General features: G+C 47.6%; 5 protein-coding genes across 5 annotated transcripts; 1 reads left to right on the forward strand and 4 right to left on the reverse strand.

Moving 5' to 3' along the window:
- Nucleotides 1–3,839: 3,839 nt before the first annotated feature.
- On the reverse strand, nucleotides 3,840–5,579 carry N7457_001336 (uncharacterized protein; the record flags this gene model as incomplete). The annotated part of the gene is made up of 1 exon (XM_057172382.1): nucleotides 3,840–5,579. The coding sequence occupies one exon, from the start codon at nucleotides 5,577–5,579 to the stop codon at nucleotides 3,840–3,842; it is 1,740 nt and encodes a 579-aa protein (XP_057036285.1).
- A 3,145-nt stretch (nucleotides 5,580–8,724) lies between these two features.
- On the forward strand, nucleotides 8,725–10,578 carry N7457_001337 (uncharacterized protein; the record flags this gene model as incomplete). Its single annotated transcript, XM_057172383.1, has 1 exon — nucleotides 8,725–10,578. The coding sequence occupies one exon, from the start codon at nucleotides 8,725–8,727 to the stop codon at nucleotides 10,576–10,578; it is 1,854 nt and encodes a 617-aa protein (XP_057036286.1).
- A 1,152-nt stretch (nucleotides 10,579–11,730) lies between these two features.
- Nucleotides 11,731–14,591, reverse strand: N7457_001338 (ankyrin repeat domain-containing protein; the record flags this gene model as incomplete). Its single annotated transcript, XM_057172384.1, has 2 exons — nucleotides 11,731–12,775; nucleotides 12,817–14,591. The coding sequence occupies 2 exons, from the start codon at nucleotides 14,589–14,591 to the stop codon at nucleotides 11,731–11,733; spliced, it is 2,820 nt and encodes a 939-aa protein (XP_057036287.1).
- Nucleotides 14,592–14,692: 101 nt separating this feature from the next.
- On the reverse strand, nucleotides 14,693–17,904 carry N7457_001339 (uncharacterized protein; the record flags this gene model as incomplete). Its single annotated transcript, XM_057172385.1, has 3 exons — nucleotides 14,693–17,464; nucleotides 17,547–17,829; nucleotides 17,888–17,904. 3 exons carry the CDS (start codon nucleotides 17,902–17,904, stop codon nucleotides 14,693–14,695), a joined length of 3,072 nt encoding a protein of 1,023 aa, XP_057036288.1.
- A 911-nt stretch (nucleotides 17,905–18,815) lies between these two features.
- N7457_001340 (uncharacterized protein) lies at nucleotides 18,816–20,597 on the reverse strand (the record flags this gene model as incomplete). Its single annotated transcript, XM_057172386.1, has 4 exons — nucleotides 18,816–19,172; nucleotides 19,222–19,334; nucleotides 19,406–19,533; nucleotides 19,594–20,597. 4 exons carry the CDS (start codon nucleotides 20,595–20,597, stop codon nucleotides 18,816–18,818), a joined length of 1,602 nt encoding a protein of 533 aa, XP_057036289.1.
- Nucleotides 20,598–20,857: the final 260 nt, after the last annotated feature.

Here is a 20,857-nt window from a genome sequence, read left to right on the forward strand (position 1 = left end):
CTACTCTCCTAATGACATTTCTACCTCAATGTCGACATCCACTCTTCGCCTTGGTTTGCGATCTCCTTATGTACAATTTACAATGATTCCCATTGCTTAGAAATACCATTTACTATTCTTTTTTTTTCACTTTCATCTTTAATCTTCATCCTTGATCTTGAGATTCAAGTTTATTTTCTTGATATGCGTCCGAATCCAAACTTGAAACACAACCAGGTGGATGTGTTAGTGTCTGCGCAGGTGTATAGCGGCCAAGGGTCGGATAGAATTGAAATGGGCGTTCTGCCTGAATATGCCTGATTTTGAGCCAGCAGAAAATGAAAATACCTGAATTACTATGATAGATTCCTTAATCATTCAAGTACCCAAGTTCAAGGTGTTCCCTTCAAACCTATGTAGGCAGGTAAGATGAAGCATTTTGTATATTAAAAAGGCCTACGTCACTATATTTTAATATAACACAGCCGTGAGGCTCCTTCTACAATATAAGTATCTCTATCCAGCAATTCCTAACCATTGATGCCATTCTGCTTGCAAGGGATGGGGCCCAGCGCCTGAAAATAGGTGAACGTGAGGATTTGTACTGTGCGAATGGCTTCAATTATGGGGACTGTTTACGGTACACGGTATGAAGCCGTGTCAAAATCGGTCGGAAATCAGGCATAATTCAGGCAGCAGCCTTGATTTTATTGCCATCCAACCCTTGGCTGCTATGCCCCTTCGCGGGGTCCCCATACGTTCTGGTGAGAGTCACCCTTCAACACATACATATGAACTTGCGATATCTCTAATCCACAAGGATTACAGCAAGAGGCGTCAATAGCTTGAGCGAGTGGAGGAGGAGTCCGAATAACAGCCCGGGGTGGGTCCTTTTAGAATAGTCCTACTATGTAGTGAGTGGTTGTATTCGAACTGAACATGAATGGTTTGCAAGTCGATCTAAAAATTGTGATTTTGTCTGGTTTAAGTCATTTCGGTCATAATGCACAATATTTCTATCCAGATATCGACTGGTTCCATAACTCAGTTGGTTAGAGTGTGGTGCTAATAACGCCAAAGTCGAGGGTTCGACCCCCTCTGGAACCACGATTCATTTGTTTTTTGTTACTTTTTGCTAGTCCTCTCAATCTTTTTTTCCTTCTTAAAACTCAACCGAATCGATTCTGACTTGAATTCATGTCATATTGATGCAGTTAGTTGGGTGGAAAAAAAATTAAGGCCTTCCCAGACTTTACAAGGGATTTACGTAGAGAGGTTGATGGTTACGCCTTTCTTCATGCGGCTCTTATGCGTAAATGGTTGGCGCTTTCGACGGTACTTTTGCACCGGCAAAAAGAAACTCCGATAGGGGGAATCGAACCCCCGGCTGCCGTGTGAGAGACGGCGATGTTAGCCACTACACCATATCGGATATTGGATGAAAAGTGTTCAATTTAGTGAAACATAAGCCTGTTCAAATTAGGCCCCCGCCTAACCAGGTATATATGCCCAGATGGGCTTTATGTTTGTAGCCACCTGTATGTAGTTATTTCCTCCTACTAACAGTTATGGCATTTCTCTTATAATCTGTATCACCACCGTGCACATGTATTAATCTCGAGAGATTTGTTCCCATGCGTGATTCTATATAATTCCTCGGTTCTATATAATCCCTCCTGTAGCCCTTTCATTATTTTTTCGCATTTTTTTTTTGGCTCGCACACTTTTCCTTTGTCCCCGTCTTCGTCCGTTATCTACATGCTATTGATCTAGAATCCTAGATCACCGAGCTCCTAAGCTCCGCCACCCCTTGTCCCTCGATATGACTCATCGGCTATACTGCGATCGTGTGAATGCAATCTGCGTTGCTCTCCCTCGTCTGGCCCTATCTTCCTCAACTCCGACCTGTGCGCTCAAGATGAGACCGCCTTTTCCTTTGTACCACGACACCGACCAGCAGACATCGACTGGTAGGCTTACCGCCACGGATATCAATCAGCCGGCTCATAGTTGACTTCTGCGTAAGCAGGCGCAACCGCCATACACTCTTCAGAGGTTATTACACGGTTTACACGAATCAATATTGCAAACTTATAGGTAGCCTATAATCATGCTGCACTGGGCGCTCTAGAGTGTGCGAAAGATCTTCTTGGTTTGCCTGGGGATTGTGACAATTGCTGACGATATATATCTTTGGTTTCTCTACGGAGTATGGTTAGCTAGATGTCAATTCTATCGATATGTCACGGTTAGTATCGACCAGTCAGTGACACGGAATGATTGTTGCTTCTCGCGTGTTCGACTTAAAATAAAGATCATTTACAATACAGCAATGGACGATGTCGAGAGTGGTCCAACAAATGCTTATTGGGGCAGCAAATTCGACATTGATTAAAATCAATTCCTGAGCGGTATACACCGTTACATCTCTGTGACAATGACGTATAGGATCAATTCATCATAATCGCGAGATAAGTGATTTCTGGTAGCCAGATAGATGCCATAAACAGGCAGCGCCCTACTTGATAGAGCAACTACTCACTACATAGATACCTCGGAATGACAATAAGAGAAGTTTTGTCTCGCCTTTGCCTTGGCCATGAATATGATCAGTGAGCTAACACATAGATCTGCTCAGCTTTATAGACGGCAAACTACCCCCTGTAAACCCGTGGTTGGTCTAGCTAGGTACGTGGCTCGCGTGTAAAACACGCTACTTATATATATTCATTATTTCTTTGCCTCTAGCATTTTTCCATCGTTTATCCACATAGCTTCCTCTTCCTAACGATCCTATGTGACAACCCATTAGCTGAGCTGCTCAGTTAGGTGACCTCCCCTACGTTCAAAAAACAGACACTGGGACTTGGGGAGGTGGAGCGCCTCCCATACCAGCCCGATGATATCGACTCTGGTCTCCTCTCCGATATCAATAGAGCCCTCTAAGGCAAGGAGAGTGATTTGGTAAGAGAAGATGGTAGATCTGCTTACCTTCTTCCTCGCGAAGGTGCTCCATATCCGAAGTTAAGATGCAGCTGACATGAGGGCGGGATGTTCCATCATTGAGAGTCACACTCCACTAAACGTGCGACTTTGATCCTCCTAATTTACTAAAGTAAATCGCCCTACAGCTTTCATTAAAAAAATTAATCAAAAGATAATTTTGATGCCAAGGCGTGAGTAATTAGGGCTTTTTCAATGGTACTTTTGTACCGGCAAAAAGAAACTCCGATAGGGGGAATCGAACCCCCGGCTGCCGTGTGAGAGACGGCGATGTTAGCCACTACACCATATCGGATGACTATGTTAGATGTTCAATTTAGTGAAATATCAGCCCATGCAAAGCTAGACTCTACTTAACATACGTGTCTCTACAACCTATACCTACATGTATTCACCCGTGCATATACTGATGAGTCTCATGGTCACCCCTCACCATCTTGTTTGGAGTTACGTGACTCCTCTTTTCTCACCTTGCTATAAGAAGTTTCTCTCCTGGATAGTCTTTCTTCCCTTCTCTCTCTCTCTAGACGAAATACAATATTTCTAGTTCAACTCATCCTTCCATAGTCCGGTCATCTCTTCACAGCCCTATACCTTTTTAGGAATGATAATCCCTATGTAGCGTAACTACAAATTGATTCGCGTCAGCTAATTCTTGCTCAGTCACCGCAGTTAAGTGACTCAATTGGGTTTACTGATATCCTATACCAGTGGGCTAAAATACAAATCCATAGAGCCCAGCGAACAATAATGATAATGTGATGTTCTTCCTCTGTCCAATTCGCTTCTGTGGCCTTCTGCTGGGCTCTTCAATAGCAAGGGTAACAAGAGAGCGCGTCAACCTTTCCTGGGAAAACTTAGCAAGAGACGGATGTTGAGTGGCGTGTCCTTTCACGCGGCGAGAGGGACTTGCGAGCCTGTCGACCGATGGATTCTAGCCACTCGCGGCCTCTACCACGAACTTCTTGGTCCTCACATAGACGTTGCTGGTGAAACATTCGAACTGTGGCCATGAATTCCCCAATGGCGGAAATTATAGCACTTGTCTCATGCTCTGGTTTATCAGCTTCCACAAGGGCCGCGACCAAATAATGCAGTGGTCGGTAGAAAGGTAGGCCCTGCTCTCTCAAGCAAGGAGTCTCAAAATGACCAGAAAGCGAGTTGTACATTTTCTGCCAACGTGCCTCCAAGTCGGGCCTTGGAATTGTCTCCAGTTGATGTTCAATCCACAAAAACCGGTGCCACATGATGCAAATCTTCTTACTAGGAGCAGGAAGGTCAAACAACTCGAGGATGTAGTCTGCGAGAAGGGCTGCCTCCCACCTAAAGCGTATCGCCGCTTCAAACATCGGTGCTTTTTCCTGGAACAAGTCACGCTCGTAGAATCCACGGAGTGTGCCTCCAAAGCCCACCTCCTTACCACGATCCCAATCACCGGGACAGGTTTGGTGGAAAGTTCTCGCCGTTCCTTTTAGTCTTCTATGGGCCATATGGTCAGTCATTCTATCAATAGCCTGGCTTCCCGATGCAGTTTTGTTCGGATCTTGATGTGCGTAGGACTTGAGTCCATTCCACCGGTTCCAAAAGTGGGACAATGGGATTCCTGTTCTCCCTGTCCACGAGTACTCCCAAGCATCATCCTGGGCACTAAACTTGAAGTTCTGGAATCTCCAGAGCCGTGTTTTGCGATCTTCGCATGTACTCCAAACAGAATCGCAAAATGAATTATAGCTCAAAATCTGCGAGTTATTGGGGTTATCTGGTTGAAGACTTTGCTGTGGGTCTGATAGGCTTGTTTCCAGACCGGGTTCTTCGAGAAGAGGACTCGTCGCACTAGACAAGGTCTCCAACAGGGTGCTTACAAAAACAGACCCGCAACTCCGCCCAATGCTATGGGATACCCCCCAGGCATTCGAAGTTCCGTCGTATAGGTTGTCTTCCCCGCCAGCAGCTGTCATGGCGGGGTGGTTGAGCTCGGGGGTGGTGATCCATCCCCCGGAATAGCAAGCGGTGCTTAGAAGAGTCACACGCACACCTGGCTCAAGCACGCTCTTGAGATTGGCTATGCTGAGACTCTTATGGCTGTTTCCATCATTCAACAATAAGTGATGATTGGGTAGCCCATGGCAGAAGAAGAGTAGTAGAAGTGGTGCCTCATGTCGTTTCGCTAATTCTGACGCCCGTTTCGCCTCTGAAAGAACCCGATCTATCATTTCACCCGAGCGAACTATCGTGACTGGGGTGATTTGCTGTTGGTCAAGCATGCTTTTATCGAGGCAGACCTTTCGATCCTCAAATGGGTTGCCATGAAGGTATGCCCCATACTTCTCCACTAAATTCCTTGGATCAGCTGCGGTTATCCATGTCTGATGCATGCCCAAGCCTTTCAACAGATAGTTAAAGGCATAGAAATCTGAAATGAACCGCCCATCGTCTGATGGATCCGCGGTCGAGACTGTGGGGTGGGTTGCCGCAAGAATGATGGTATTGTCAAATACACAGGGTACCGTTGACGAAACAAACGAAGAGGGGAGCCTGTCTGGCATTCGGGCATGGCCGCCCTTAGCGAGAGGTTGCTTATCTGATAGAATGGCCATGGTGTTCGTTGTAGTGTGAGGCAAGAATACGGACATATGTCTATGGCTGTAGTTCTCCACCTTGGAATCAGCCTGTCGTAATTATTACCTGTCAATGACTCTTCCATGTTTGAAAGTTTAGTCCCTTGCTTATCATCCATGGAAAGGTTCCAAATTTCACATGCCTAGGTAGCCCTAATCTATCCTAATACAGGGGTTTGACAGGTGACAGATTACAATGTGCAAATATACATATCTCACATGGATAGAAGTAAGTGCATCTTTCTATTAATCTACAATCTCATCAAATTTTATGAATCTTAATTTTATGAATCTTATCTATAGTCAATTTAGGGGCGTAGGAATGGACCTGCCATTTGGAAAATATACACACTGGACTTCGGGGAAGGAGCGTAGTAGCAAGGTGGGAAAAATCTAGAAGCAATTAATTTTGATCTTCTTTCGGATTTTCTCGTATCACAGGTTCGCCATAAATCTCTCAAGAAGCTCTATATATTATAAATTTCGTTTATCTCCAAGGCCCCAGCGGCCCACCGAAACCCAATGTGCCCCAAAACTACTTAGAACGGAAGAAATGTGCATTGGAACTGGGGCTTTATCACACCACTCCTCACAACTTGTCCTCTCTTCACTCGGCTTCGAAGATGACCGAACCGAAGTTGCTTTCTATGGGAGAATTGTGGCCAAAGTCTAAACACCCTCGGAAATTCCCTAGCTTTGACTCTGAAACGAGAAAAAAGGCCTCTCGGATTATGAAGGACTCCTCCGAGATCAAAGCATTCATTTAACAGGTTGGAAAGGCCCACAGTGCCTCCCTCAATAGAGACATAGGTGCCTTTCTCCACGTGAGGTTGTCTCAGCAAACTTCAAAGTATTCAATCCGAGCCCCAAAAAGCCTTCCCCCTGAAAATGTCTCCTTAGATGGATCAAGCATTATTCGAGGACTGCCATAATCGCTTGGGATAATGAACTTCCATCGACTCAATAAGTTTCTGAATAGTGTCCTTCATACTTGGTCCCCGATAGCTGACATCAATATTGATGGTTCGAGATCTTAGCTTCCGAGCACGGAACGTAAACTCTGGGCTCTCGGAGGCAACTGGAAAATGGACAAGGCCGTGGCCTTCTCGAAGGCAGCGGAGTGAGAAGCTTTCGAGCAAAGGAAACTCGCTTAGAGATCGAAATATCGATTTCCAGCTAGGGCCATCCAAATCTACCATGTGTAAATCAAGGACACGCAGGCTTTGGCGATAATTGCATAGCAACTTGCTTAAGGTTTCTTCACTCGGTTTTGGTCTTGATATGGCTTTTAGGGTGAGTTCTTGAAGCTGCCAAGGCGTTTCGAGAGAGGAGAGGTGCTCGATAACTGCATGTGCTGCAAGTCCATGGTCGAACTTAATTATCAATTTCCGAAGACCCGATGCATGCCGGACTATTGGATCGATCCAGTCCATGATATTAGATTGAGTCATTGTGAAATTCAATAAGAGGGTTCTCAAGTTAGCCCAAGCAGTGATAAACTCTGGCTTCCAAAGATCGGACCCATTGACACGTCTCAAATCAATTTCGTTGACTCCCCCGAGCGTTGGAGGTATGAAATCCACGAGAAACTCTCGGACGGGGATATGAGCGTCAATGATACCATTGAGAATAACCGTTATGATATCGGTCGATGTGAAGTGGTTAAGACATGTCTCTTTATCAGACCAGCCCTGCCGTATCAGGTGAAATGACGTACAATTCACTAGGCGGCGCAAAACCTCGGTCCATTGGTGAACACCTGCCTCTGGTAGCAAATAACCGGAGGAATGTCTTTTCCATAACACACCCTGTCCAAGTTTGTCATTTGGCTCGTCAACATATTTGACGACCAGAGTCTGGACATGCGGTGCTATCTTTGAATCCATTGATATGAGCATCAGCCTTTCGAGACTGGCCAAGGATAGGTTTATTTGTAATGTTTGGAAGAAGTGACAGCGAAAGGTGTACCGAGTGTTCTCATAGATCCTTTTACAGGACAATCGGAACGAGTGCAGATCTTGTGTCGCCAAGCGACATGCAATTGCTTGCATCAATTCGACAGGGAGTTCATCAAAAATAGAGGACGGCATGATCTTGGTTGTATAGGAAGTAGGTGGATTGCCGATAGGCTAAATATTGAATGGATACTCCGTACTCTATAGTCGATAAAAGTGGGTGATGAGCCAAGCTTTAAACAGTTGGCCTACTCTGCGCAGCCAACGGCGTTTCGGGGTTATTCAGGAGCACCTTGAAGTGCCCAGGTGGACCCGGGGGCCAACGAGTCAACCAACCAACTCGCGAAGGGCCCCTCCTGAGGTCACCTAGCGCCCGGCCGGGCGACCGCTCTGTAGCTTCTCAAACATGAACAAGGTGATGAGACCCGCAGATGTGGAACTCAGGGAGAAGAGAGAGAGTTGTATTGGGAGGGGAGACGGAACTCCCGACCATCTACACTTGCGAGGGTGATACCTGAGGCACCAAGGCAGCGACCACTGTCTTAACAAAAGGCGTCTCTTTCTTGAGTCGAGTTGCTTCCCTCCAAACCCTCTGATTGAGCTGGGCCCCTGTGCTGTGGCTGATCAAGGCTTCGATCCTTCCAAAGACAAAATGGCCCTAATTCTTCGTGAGAATCACTATGGCCATCAGATTTTTGGCTACGGGCACCATGATGCGATCGCTTTTGATTTATGGCACCATGGCCACCGAGAACGAATCGACTGTACCTATACAAGTAATTCAGTTTTCTCTCAGCTGAAATCCATCTGCATTCAATACATTCGATTTTAATTAGAACTTACCCCTGAGCGCTATATACCTTTCCCGGGCAGAATTATTCTTCCGATCGTCAGTTTGATTTTGTTGCTCTATTTACGGCAAATCCAAAGTTGAAGTTATCATGTTATCACAACTTCATTCTTCAACAGTTGTTATGTATACCTTCTCTAGTTGTTTCACGTTGGCATCTCTCGCGACGACCCACTTCGGGGTGACTTACAAGCTTGCTGGTTGGCAGGAAGATCGACGCCACTGCGAGGGTGGGTCGCATTTGCTGACACCAACGACTTCCCCCGATGAAGAATTCTCATAGGGATTTTGGTGTGAGAATTGGCTATCACTGGCCCACATGACTTTCAATCGTCCCCTACCCATCTCTGGGGCGTGGAAGGACCATGATGCCTACATCGAGGCCCTCCTCTGCTTCTCCACGACGTCGGTGCTTTTTATGAATTTATGCGGTGGCGTGCATATGGTCGATTTTCTCACCCGTGAACCCGACCTATATACAACAATCCTGCCAAAAGATTGGATATCATTCTTCGAACAGCATGATGTGCAAGATATCATCCGGCTTCTGCTACGAGAGGATATTGAGCACTTGCGAGGCGCCGGCGAGCCTTCCGTAGATCAAGGCAGCCGTACTTGGAATGGAGGAGCATTTCCTCCACAGAGCCTGTTGGAATATATTTCCAACGTGCGAGAACTGACACTTCAACGCGAAATGTGCACATCATCCTCGGAAAGGATTGAATTACCAAAGCAAGTTGCTATGCACATGAACCGAAAGAAAGTACACGAGGTCCAATGCCTTTCTCAATACGTCGCATCTCTATCCGAGACTGTCAATAAGCGTCGAGGTGAGCCGGTGACTCATATCGTGGATTTTGGGTCTGGTCAGAACTATCTGGGACGGACACTTGCCAGCTCACCGTACTACAAGCATATCATCGCAATTGAGCGCAAGCACCAGTACATCAGCGGTGCTAAGAGCATGGATGTTCGAGCAAAGTTGGCAAAGAACCCCAAAGCTCAATATTCCCAGAAGGAAAAACGCAACGGAACTCCGGGAGTGCCCGTTTCCGAAACAACGGATACCTACCAACCGACGATGGTGGGCTCGCAGGTCTCAGATGTCCCTATTGCCGAGATGCTGGGAGACATCAGCCTTGAATCTGAGGCGTTACTTGCATCACCATCCAAAACGATATCACAGGAAAAGCTACCTGAGCCAGAGATCCATAGCCGGGGTACTCTTAGCTATGTGGAGCATGAAATCCAGGATGGCCACTTAGAGCCCATCATCGATCACATCATTCATCCATCCTCCGCGGACCCCTCCGACGAGGAAGGGAAAGAACAGCGCGATCCTAGATTGATGGTCGTTTCCCTTCACTCTTGTGGAAACCTTGTTCACCATGGTCTCCGATCCCTGATTTTAAATCCTTCGATTGTCGCTGTCGCTATGATCGGTTGTTGCTACAATCTGTTGACCGAACGTCTCGGTCCAAACACACATGATCTCCCTATTCTTCAATCCCTCCATCCTCGCCTCCAAGAGACTGGAACATCATACGATCCACATGGGTTCCCTATGTCTAAATACTACGAGAATTACCGAAGTCCCGGAGCCACGACAGGAATGAAGCTTAACATCACAGCCCGTGCACTGGCTGTGCAAGCTCCATACAATTGGGGACCCAAAGACAGCGAAGTGTCCTTTACTCGTCACTTCTTCCGAGCCCTTCTCCAGCGTATTCTCGTTGATCGAAATATTCTTCAAAAACCCGCGACGCCAGAGGATGCCGGCTCTGACGGAACTCACTTAGAAGCAAACGCCAACTCTGTCATCCTCGGAGCATTGCCCAAAGCTGCCTTCAAGTCTTTTACTGCATATGTTCGCGCTGCGACAATTAAGATGACTCGCGATCCGACACATGGTTCCCAGGTGCAAAAGCATATTGCTACGCTGACTGATGAGGAAATCCAGGGCTACGAGACTCAGTATCTTCCTGCGAGGAAACATATGAGTGTTGTGTGGAGCTTAATGGCATTCAGTGCTCAGCTTGTCGAGTCTATCATTGTTGTGGATCGGTGGCAATTTCTGCGTGAACAGGACACTGTCAAAGAATGCTGGGTTGAGCCTGTGTTTGAATATAGTGAGAGTCCGCGTAACTTGGTTGTCATTGGATTAAAAAAGTGATGGGTTGTGGGACGGAGTATTGTTGATTTGCATTGAATATGAATTGATTATCGGTCCGTTGTAGGACCTCAGTGCAGACCAATATAAAGCCAGTTGGGGAATAAATCAGCCATTGTGGAAGACGAACTCATTCAGCTCAGGCTAGCAAGCATTGCAAAAGGCAAAGTTAGGAATTCTCCAGCCTAAGGGACGTGGGGATTGTGTATGGGGTGTAGATCATATAGACCTAGCGATCCCAATGACGCAGGGATAGAAACCCTCGCGGGTGGAAGTTGGCGAAGAAAGGCGAGATGCGAGATGCAACTGTAGAGAAAAAAAGCGGACTACGCTTTTGTTTTGTTTGCACTGCCGGCTTGTGGCCTTAGCTTTCAGGTGGACAGCCCTCGAGGACACACGGGGCAATCTCGGGGACGCCGCGAGGACTGTTCTGCACAAACTCCAAAATTGGTCTGTTTCGGGAGATTACATGCATAATGGAGGCAGCAATTAGGAGCTGGGTTAGTCTACTTGTAAAAGAGGAGAGTGTCCTTTAGAAAAGCTGCATTTTGTAAAATTGTCAGTCTATGAAGTACACCACGAAAACATGTCTAATTCACACGTTGAACCGATCACACTCACAAGCGGGAGGGGAAAAAAGAAACGCCTTGAGTATTTTCACATCTCACTGGGAGCAATGAATACATAAATGAAGAAAAGGTATCTGTTCACGCCGAGAGATGAATGACTCAACCCCCGCTCCTCGGCGTGATGACTTCGAAATCGCCATGATATGTGCATTGATGGTTCAATATGAAGCCTTCGCTGCACTCATCGATGAATGCTGGGAGAAGGACTATGGTAGAGTCAAAGGCAACATAAATACCTACATCACAGGTATGATCGAATTGCGAAGGGGAGCATATCTAATCGACATCTCTGCTCGCAAGGTTTCAGATATCTGGAGAAAAGGACCACCATCAATGGCTGTTGAAGATGATCAGATGCGAGATTTCTGTACTATATATTTTGATATAGCCTTTGTAGCCCCACTAGTACACGCAAGAGGTGAAGACACGGTGTGAATGTATCTAAAAAAAGTCCGACGATAGGGAGGCTTGATTTCGGCAATGAATCGCGATGTATATACTTCTGTCCTTTGAAAATCTGAAGGCTCTATTTCAACCCACCATCCGATGCACGTTCGACTTGCACCCATTCCAATGCAGACCAACTCTCGGTATTGGTCCTTTGCAAAGAAAACTCTGTCTCCTGTCCCATAGGTTCAGAGCAAGGGATACCACTGTCAGATCCAGCATCCTGATCTGAATGCTCACCTCCGTCACCCACCGAGGAAGTCTCGGAGGGACGATAAGGTAAGTCGAAGAAAGGAATAGCCTCAACATTTAACTTCAAAATCATATCCTCATCGTCCAGCTCCTCATCTGTTTCATTACTCGAACCATCCAGATCTAAATCATCGATGTCACATTCTTCACCCGAGGATTCGCTCTCTGAATCTTCCTCTGGCCATCCACGACCTTGCCGCTCTCGACATTCTTGTAGAATTTTACGAGCATTGTCTGTTCTCCACTGGGCTGAATGATGTATATCATCCACCAAGCTCCACTGCGCTCCACACTTCATCAGGAGTTCACATGCACCGGGCCAGCTGCTTAATGCCGCTGCATGCAGAGCCGAATGGTAATGGCCACCAAAGACATTAACCTCAGCACCTCGTTCAAGAAGAAGCTGAAGGAGATCATGGTTTCCAGAGACGGAGGCTGCCTGGAGAACTGTGAAGTATTTTCCTCCAGTCTTGTGAATGTTGGCACCATTTCGGAGCAGGAGAAGAACGCCAGCAATGGAACCGATGGCAGCTGCCGCCTGCAAGGCACCGGAATAAATGCCACCTGATGCATTGGGGTTGATTCCTTTCTTCAAAAGAAGCTCTGCAATCTCAAGGTTTCCAGACAGAACAGCGGCCGTTAACGGATTGCCAAATCTTCCTCCAGTAGTGTGAACGTCAAAACCGTGACGAAGAATAGCTTTGACAATCGCTTTGCTTCCCCCAATACTAGCAGCCTGCAATGCATCGTGATATTTTCCCTTACCGGTAGGTTTCAGGTCGGCGCCTTGCTTGAGTAAGTAGGAAAAGATCGAGAAATTGCCCTTGCGTGCGGCGCGTTCCACGAGTGAGTCGGCAGCACCATTTGAAGCACTGACATCAGCCCCCTCTCAACGAGTAGCCGGAGGATAGACAAGTCTCCCCTCTCGACTGCCCCGTAAGCCGCCGTAGGATAGCGGTTATTACCGTCAAGGTTGGGATCAGCGCCGGCATCCAACAAGGTCAAGACCGTGTCCTTTTCTCCCCACGCAGCAGCACATACAAGCGCGTTTCCGTACACACCACCCCGGGCGTTTACATCTGCCCCCACATCAATCAAGATGGATAATGCACTATCTGACCGGCATGAGATGCATTTCTGAATTGCAGTTCCGTAACGGCGGATTGGGGCATTTGGGTCGGCGCCGTGGTGCCGAAGGAGTGCCGAAACTAAAGTCTGACAAGCCCCAGCAAGCGCAGCGCCCAAAGCCGTTCCATGCTCGCCACCCCCCAGGCTGACGGATGCACCAGCGTCGAAAAGTGCCCATATGATATTGTAATATCCTGAAGAGTACGCAGCCTGCAGGGCTGTCCCGTGAATACCGCCAACAATATTAGGGTCCGCTTGGTGCTCGAGCAAAATGGTACAAGCATCCTCTTCGCCTTTTGAAGCTGCTGCTTGAAGAGCCGTTGCGTATTTGCCTCCTTTGTTGTTCAAGTCCGCACCGGCTTCAATCAAGGTTTGGATAGTATCCGTAGCACCGTGCCAAGAGGCCGCTGTGAGCGGATATTCGAAGTCTCCACCAACGGGCAAGTTGACATCTGCTCCTTGTTCGATGAGTAGTTGAATTACCTGGAGGTCCACATTCTCTTCAATCGCCGCCATCAATGGGCTTCCATTGTCTCCGATGTAACAAATATTGACATCAGCACCCGCCTTGATGAGGGCTTCTGCTGCTTCAAGGTGACCGTTGAATGCAGCAGCCTGTAGAGCTGTGCCGTATGAGCCTCCGATCTCGTTGACATCACTTCCTGCATCAATCAAAAGTTGAATTTGGTCCACATGGCCCTGGAAAGACGCGACCTGCAGTGCAGTCGTGAACTTGGCGTCTTCAATATCCACCGAAAGATTAGCGCCTCTTTCGACCAACTTTTGGACCAGTCCTATGCATCCGTAATAGGCTGCAGTGTGGAGAGCTGTAAGGCAACCATCATCGTTCTCATCATCGGACGGCTCAACGGTGAGATTTATATCAGCTCCATGATCGAGAAGCAGCTCCACGAGGAGCTCAGAATCGAAGGTCACTGCAGCCATAAGAGGCGTACTAAATGACTTGAAAGCAACGTTCACATCCGCACCACGATTGAGGAGAGACACACAAAGCTCGTAGTCTTCAGATTTCAAAGCACCGACAAGTGCGCAGCAGCCCTCACTAGCACTTACCATCGCATTGACATCTGCCCCAGTTTCAAGCAAAAGCTCTGCGATCGCAATGCTTGACTCGCGCCCACAGCACGCTGCAATGAGGGGAGTTCCGTACTGCTGGTCATTCGTGAAGTTCACGTCTGCACCCAACTCAAGTAACAGGTTAACCATATCCAGATGTCCCTTTACGGCGGCAACCTCCAGAGGTGTGCAATTAGGATATGTGGACATGGTACTGCAGTCATCTGTGGCCGCACCCATTTCAACCAAAACTTTAACGACCTCCATGTGACCCCTACTTGCAGCGACCATGATTGCATTGCTCATCTCGTAGGTATCCCCATCGGGAACCCCCAACTCAAAGAGAAGCCGAATAGTTTCCGCATGGCCATTTTGCGCAGCTGAAACAAGCGCCGTTCCTCGATCTGCGCTAGGAGCATTGACATCTACTCCCGCATCCGCCAATAGACGTACTATATCGGAGTATCCTGCAGAAGCAGCCATCTGAACACTATTTCCATAATGCTCATCGAAGAATTCGACATCGGCACCCGCATCAAGTAGGCATTGTACAATGCTGAGGTGACCTCCGGCGCTGGCTGCATTTAATGCATTGCGATGTTTCCCCCCTTTGCATTAACATCAGCCCCAAATTCAAGGAGAACCTTTACGGAATCCATATTTCCAGCCATGCACGCAGCATATAGACTGTCGGTTCCCTTATCATTCTCGTCGTTGACCCTAGCTCCATGCGAGATTAGAAAGCGCATCAGGTCAAGGAGGCCCATAGAGGAAGCTGCCATCAATGCACATCCGTGTCGACCCCCAAGGGCATTGACATTCGCTCCCTTCTTAATAAGCATTTCCACAATGTTCATGTTTTTGCCAACAATTGCGGACACCAGAGGATATGCATACCACCCTCCACGGCCGTTCACGTTCGCACCGTGGTCCAGAAGAACTTGGAATGTCTGAATATGTCCCTTTTCACCAGCAGCGGCAAGAGGAACGCCATATCGCTGACAGGAAATGTTGAAGTCCGCACCATGAGCAAGGAGAAGGGAAACTACCCGATGACGGCCATCGAGAGTAGCGACTTGGAGAGGGGTGCCATTTCTCCCGGATCGAGTATTCGCGTTTGTTCCTATCTCTAGTAGAGTGCTTACCACCCTCTCATGCCCCTGACTCGCGCCGAGGTAGAGACATCGTTCGAGAGTCTTTGGGCCTACCGATTCACATAAATCCAAAAAGACCTTGATGACGGAGTCATGCCCGGCACCCGCACTCGCTTTTAATGGCTCATCCGTTTCACTGTTTGGATCCTCACTGAGCAAAGCCGAGACCACCCTTGGCAAACCGAACAAACTTGCAAAGTAGAGAGGAGAATCACTGGAAGATTTGAATCGTTCGCCTGTGATCTTTCGTAGATAGAAGAACATGCGATACCATGTGTCGTAATTGCCGCCAACAGTAGCATTCGATTCAAGCAATCGCATGACCAGGTCAAAAAGTTCGTCAGAAGCTCCTTCGGAAATTTGTTCCAAACTCCCGCTCAAGTGAGCATGTGTACCCCATGCTTGAACAGCATATGGGAGGAACTTGTATTCGTCGAATTCATGCAACAAATCTTCTCCAGACTTTGTCTCAGTTCCCGCAAAGTCATCGTATGTCAAATAAGTCAGACAAATACTGGCTAGTTCAGCATGGATATCACCATTCCCAACCCAGAACTGAGGCATCGATGATTTGATAAATTCCGATACGAGGAACTCTTTGACTGTATAATGTGCCAAAGCGACATGTCCATCAGACGAGAGCGTGACCAGGCTTCCACAAAGCTCGACCACATCTTCAGCGTCCGTGAAAACCGCATCGAAATCAAACGATTGCTCCGAATTGCTTAAATCAATGCTCACACACTCCGCCAGCTCGGCCAGAGTGAGGTTTCGAACACCTCTAACCAACCATTTCAGCAGCCGTTGCACGATCTCCACATCTTCGGCATGTTCGGTTTCCAACTTCTGGAGAATACGGATGTACGTGTCATGCAAGGTCTTCGGGAGGTCGCTCAAGGCATTTCGCACCGCTTTGTCGTTTCGCAATTTGCATAACTGATCCATCTGGCATTTTACCCATTGAAACATACCATGGGCTCCTTCAATCAAAGTATCACAGATGACCCCCGCCAAATTAGGATCGCGTAGTTTCAGCTTCCGGGCTTTGATCTTAGCTGCTAGCTCGGCCTTCACGTATGAATCAATATCATCAGCAACGTCTTTCGCTTCGATAGTCGCGACGCATAAACCCTCGTATGTGCGGGCAATGTCAATCTCATGGCGACTGGTGACGAAGATCTTCGAGCATTGGGAAGTCTCGGATATCCTTTTCAGGGCATATGCTAGACATTCTCTATCTTCACTTTCATCCAGGGCATCAATAACGATGTATATCTCCTCGAAACTATCAGCCATGAAGTGACTGAAATTGTTTAAGAGCTCATCAAACTCCGGACTATACGCCGGATTTTCTTTGTATCGTTGTTCGAAGAATGTTCGGATCCTGTCAAAGACAGCGTCATTTCGTGATGCAAGCATCGACAATAGAGTGCTGATGATCCGGGTTGGCGATTGTTTCTGTTGGTCCTTATAGTCGCAATAGAAATAGGCTAGTGCGATGGAATTGCTCTGCTTATACTCCCGCAACCATTCGATGACAGTCGACGCAAGAATTGTTTTTCCTGCACCGGGTATCGCATGTAGCCACAAGAAAGCATTCTCAGACGAGACCCATTCCTGAAATTTCGCACCATCCAAGAACCAGTTACCGGTACCTTGGTGCCGCAACTTTGTGGCTGAATTGTGATTAGAAGCCGCGTTGACGGGTGAGAGCCACTGGTTCACTGCTTCAATTCGCTGCTGGTCGATGAACTGGGCGACAGACTTTTGATGGGACTCCGATGCGTCCCAGCGAGATGTTTGCAGCTTTCGCTCATCTTCGGCCTTGACTCTCTCCTTGCTCGCAAGTTCCTTCTCGGCAAGATCGACTTCATGATCAATTTCGACCATGGAGGATCTAATCTTATCGACGATATCGCCAAATTGGATTTTGAACGGCTTCCAGAGGAGTTTCCACGCTGCATGTAGGCCGACCGGGTTCAGCGCCCTGATGCCTCGCTGGTATTTCTTCCCCTGGTGGAAGACATCTCGAGCTCTGGAACAAAACTGAAAGATCAAATGGAATATCTCTACCATGGAATTGCGAAGAATCTCATTGTCGGGGTAAAGGCGCGGATAACGACGTAGACAGGAAAGAATGTAGCCAATTTCCTCGAACATGTCCGAGATCTTGTCGAAGTATTCGCTATATTCGCCCGCGACCTGTCCAAAATAACACATAGGGAGTTGATTAGAGACGAATTGACATTTTATTGGAAGAGGTATATTCGAGTAGGATACTGACCTGGAGAACAACACGCACAGAACCCCAAATCGGACTCATCAGCGACACAGAGCCTGCGATAACGTCCAAGGCGCCACCGAATTGTTCAACGCCCGCAACGAAAGTTTTAAGCTTGGGGGCGATCTTCCGCGAAATCTCCGACTTATGTTTATTGTCGACATCTTGGAGATCATCGATCAACTGCTGCGATTTGGTCGTAGCCTCAAACAGAGCAATTTCGTCGGTCGAAAGTTCTTCAAAGAATTTTCGAATAGCATTGTGGCAGTCATCATCGAGAGTCGCGCTAAAAAGCGGGATGTCAGCTCTTCGGGGATCGATGGGGGAAGTGGCGGAGAAATTACCCTTTCGTTGGTTCCATCACGCAGGTACCCAGGAGACAGTCTCGCCAGCGCGACATGCAAATAAAGATGCAGTGTCCTTAGAGTAGTGCCATGTGCATTCTGAGATTCGGTGACCATGGTTCAGCTGCGGCCACCCCACATGCTCTAGAGCCCCATAAAGCTAATCCACAAGAGTGAGGCTGTGAGTGTGAGACTCGGCATCCGCTCCCAACACGAGGGAGAATACGCGCCATACGGGGCTGGGATCGTATCGGCTAATATCGCCTGTCAGAAAATGAATTCACACGCTCTGGTTCTTCAGCTCGCAGGCCGATCTCTCTGTCGATAGGGCGAGGAAGTGAACTATCCTTGGATGTGTCAGATTCCAAGAATTTCAGGTATCCGTCTTCGCGCTAGCCCCCTACTGCAAAGGAGCATAACGACTTTTTGGCCTAATGGACGCCTTAAAATGCCTTATCGGTGCCTCGTTTTGAACAGACAGAAATTAAAATACCTCAATTACAATGACAGGTGTCTTATTGAGCAAAGTACCCAAAGTCCCCAAGTCCAATACAATGAAGCTATCACCGCAATACAAAATATTATGAACCCCTTGGACTGAGCGATCAAGGCATTTTTATTTGATACTACTCCCTCCTCTTCTCTCCCACCCTCTTCATTTACATATAGGTGCTGCTATAATGAAATCATACACTCCATATTGTGTCGCCTTCAGCCCTCACTGACTTCTTCGCCAGATGATATACGACTTCCATCCCACACTTACAGTATCATAGATAAGTATCATAGATATCTCGGCCTTTAAATCACTTGCAAATTGAGCGCAATCCTGTACATGAAATTTACTTCCAAGGCCACAAGGCTATTCACGACCCATCCTTTGAACGTCGTTTCGAACTATTTTCGACTTCCGTTCGGCCTCCTCGTTCTATTCAATATGAGCGGTGCTACGACCCGCCTTTTCACCCCCAGACGGCCGAGAAAGCCGACGCTCTCTATTCTTTTCCATCATTTCCTTTGCAAACGGTGACCGCTCACGAATCTCCGGACCTTTGCGATAGAAGAAATAGATCGGTGCAGTCACCAGAATCGAGATACAGGCCAAAATCGTGGAGGCATACGCATACGGATATTTGTCACCAATATTCTCGAACATCGGTGTGGAATAGATCGCTGCGATTCCAGCAAGAAAGTCGCGTGCGAAGTCATTGCCTCCTGTAGCTGATGCTGCATATTCCCCGTATGCAGCAACGGTGTAGTCAATGGAAGCTTGATAGATGGAATACTAAGGCTCATTAGCATATGTTTCTCCTTGCGCGGTAGAATAGACTGACATTGGCAATTCCTATGAGTAAAGTAAAGATCATGGGTGCAATCCAATGGACATTAGGTGGACCCAGAGTAGTCCATGCAAAGCCGAAGAGGCCAATTGGGAGGGTAGGGATGACTAGATCCATTAGCAACATATCGCTAAAAACATCCGAGATGGTATCTAGTGGATTGGAATTCCAAGCTCACCATAGAGTAGCCACCACAGCCGTGCTTCGGGAGGAACGGATTCAGAGCCATTCTTGCGTCGCCGTTGCCTGAACATATGGATGGATGGCAAAAATGAGAAGTATGCAATAAAATATCCGATAAGCAGTCTAGACAATTTAACGACATTAGCATTCTTTATCCAAAATAGGAGCAGGAATTTCACTAACGGTAAAAACGAAAGACTGATCTGAATCGTGCCAAAGCCCCACTGTTGAAAGACTGGTTGAAATCCTTGAAGGAATGTGAAAATCAATGAATCACTGAACCCACTTAACAGCGAAAGCCATAGGACAATGGGTTCGGTAAACAGCATGACGAATGGGCGTTTCCATACTCTCCACATGTCCCGCGGCGACAGTGAATAGCCATGTATCTCATGTGGGCCCCATATATTGACTTCACCAGGTCCAGCCTTACGTCTCTTCTTTGCTACTTTATCGAGAATGATGGTAGCCCGCGTTTCCGGTACCAAGAAGAAATGCATGATCTGAACACAGCCGCCGGCGAGGAGTTGAACCCAGAAAATCCAAGCCAGTGGATGCCGATCTTCAACGAATCCACCAACGACAGCGCCCACGACCGAGCCGCCAACGGAAGATAGGATGAGAAATGCGACGGCATATTCCTGATCGTCGGGCTCCCACATATCCGCAATGACTCCCAATGTCACCGAGCCACCAGCTGTACTCAAACCCCCAAGCAGACGCACCACGACGTAAGTCGCGAAATTGGGCGCAAGAGCACACGGCAACTGCCATATGTTCACGAGGAAGAGACTGAGCTGTTGAGTGGGCCACCGTCCCAGTTCCTCGCTCCAGGGAGCCCACAGCTCACATCCAAAGGCGTATGCGCAAAGGAAAGTGAGTTGGGGGATTCTCGCAACTTGCTTGCTAACATTGTGCTCTTCTGAAATCGCGGTGACGCCGTTCGCGTAGAGACTTGCGTTCAGGTTGATTGAGATTTGGATGCAGAACATCACGCAGAGGATTTGCCATTTTCGCCAAGTGGGATAGCTATACCCCAGTTCGTCATAGGCAGCAGACTGTGTTAGCTCGATTTTATTGCTGCCCGGTACGGAATTGTTGTTTTCTCTAAGGTCTGCTGGGTCCACGGTTTCTAACACTGGGTTAGATCTATCGCTTGAGCCATCGAAATGATTAAGTGACGCCATGGCAGCGGATATTGTAGTGCATATCTAGTCGACTCGTTAAAAGAAAGGTTCTCAAGATATATGTAAGTATATAGATGGTTCTCGGTCCCTATGACGTATGTGGGGAAGTTCTTCCATGGTCATCGCAGGGTTCCTTTCAAGTTTCAAGTTTGTGTTGTTCCATTCATGAGGATTCGTATTTTTCACGAGCCCATGGAAATACAAGGAAGACAAGTAATGATTTGTGAAGCTGGTGGTCAGCAGACAAACCCCTCTGAGCC

Source organism: Penicillium paradoxum (genome assembly GCF_028828445.1).
Source record: "Penicillium paradoxum strain IBT 22861 chromosome Unknown utg000002l_segment0_segment0, whole genome shotgun sequence".
In the NCBI taxonomy this organism is placed as follows: Eukaryota; Fungi; Ascomycota; class Eurotiomycetes; order Eurotiales; family Aspergillaceae; genus Penicillium; species Penicillium paradoxum.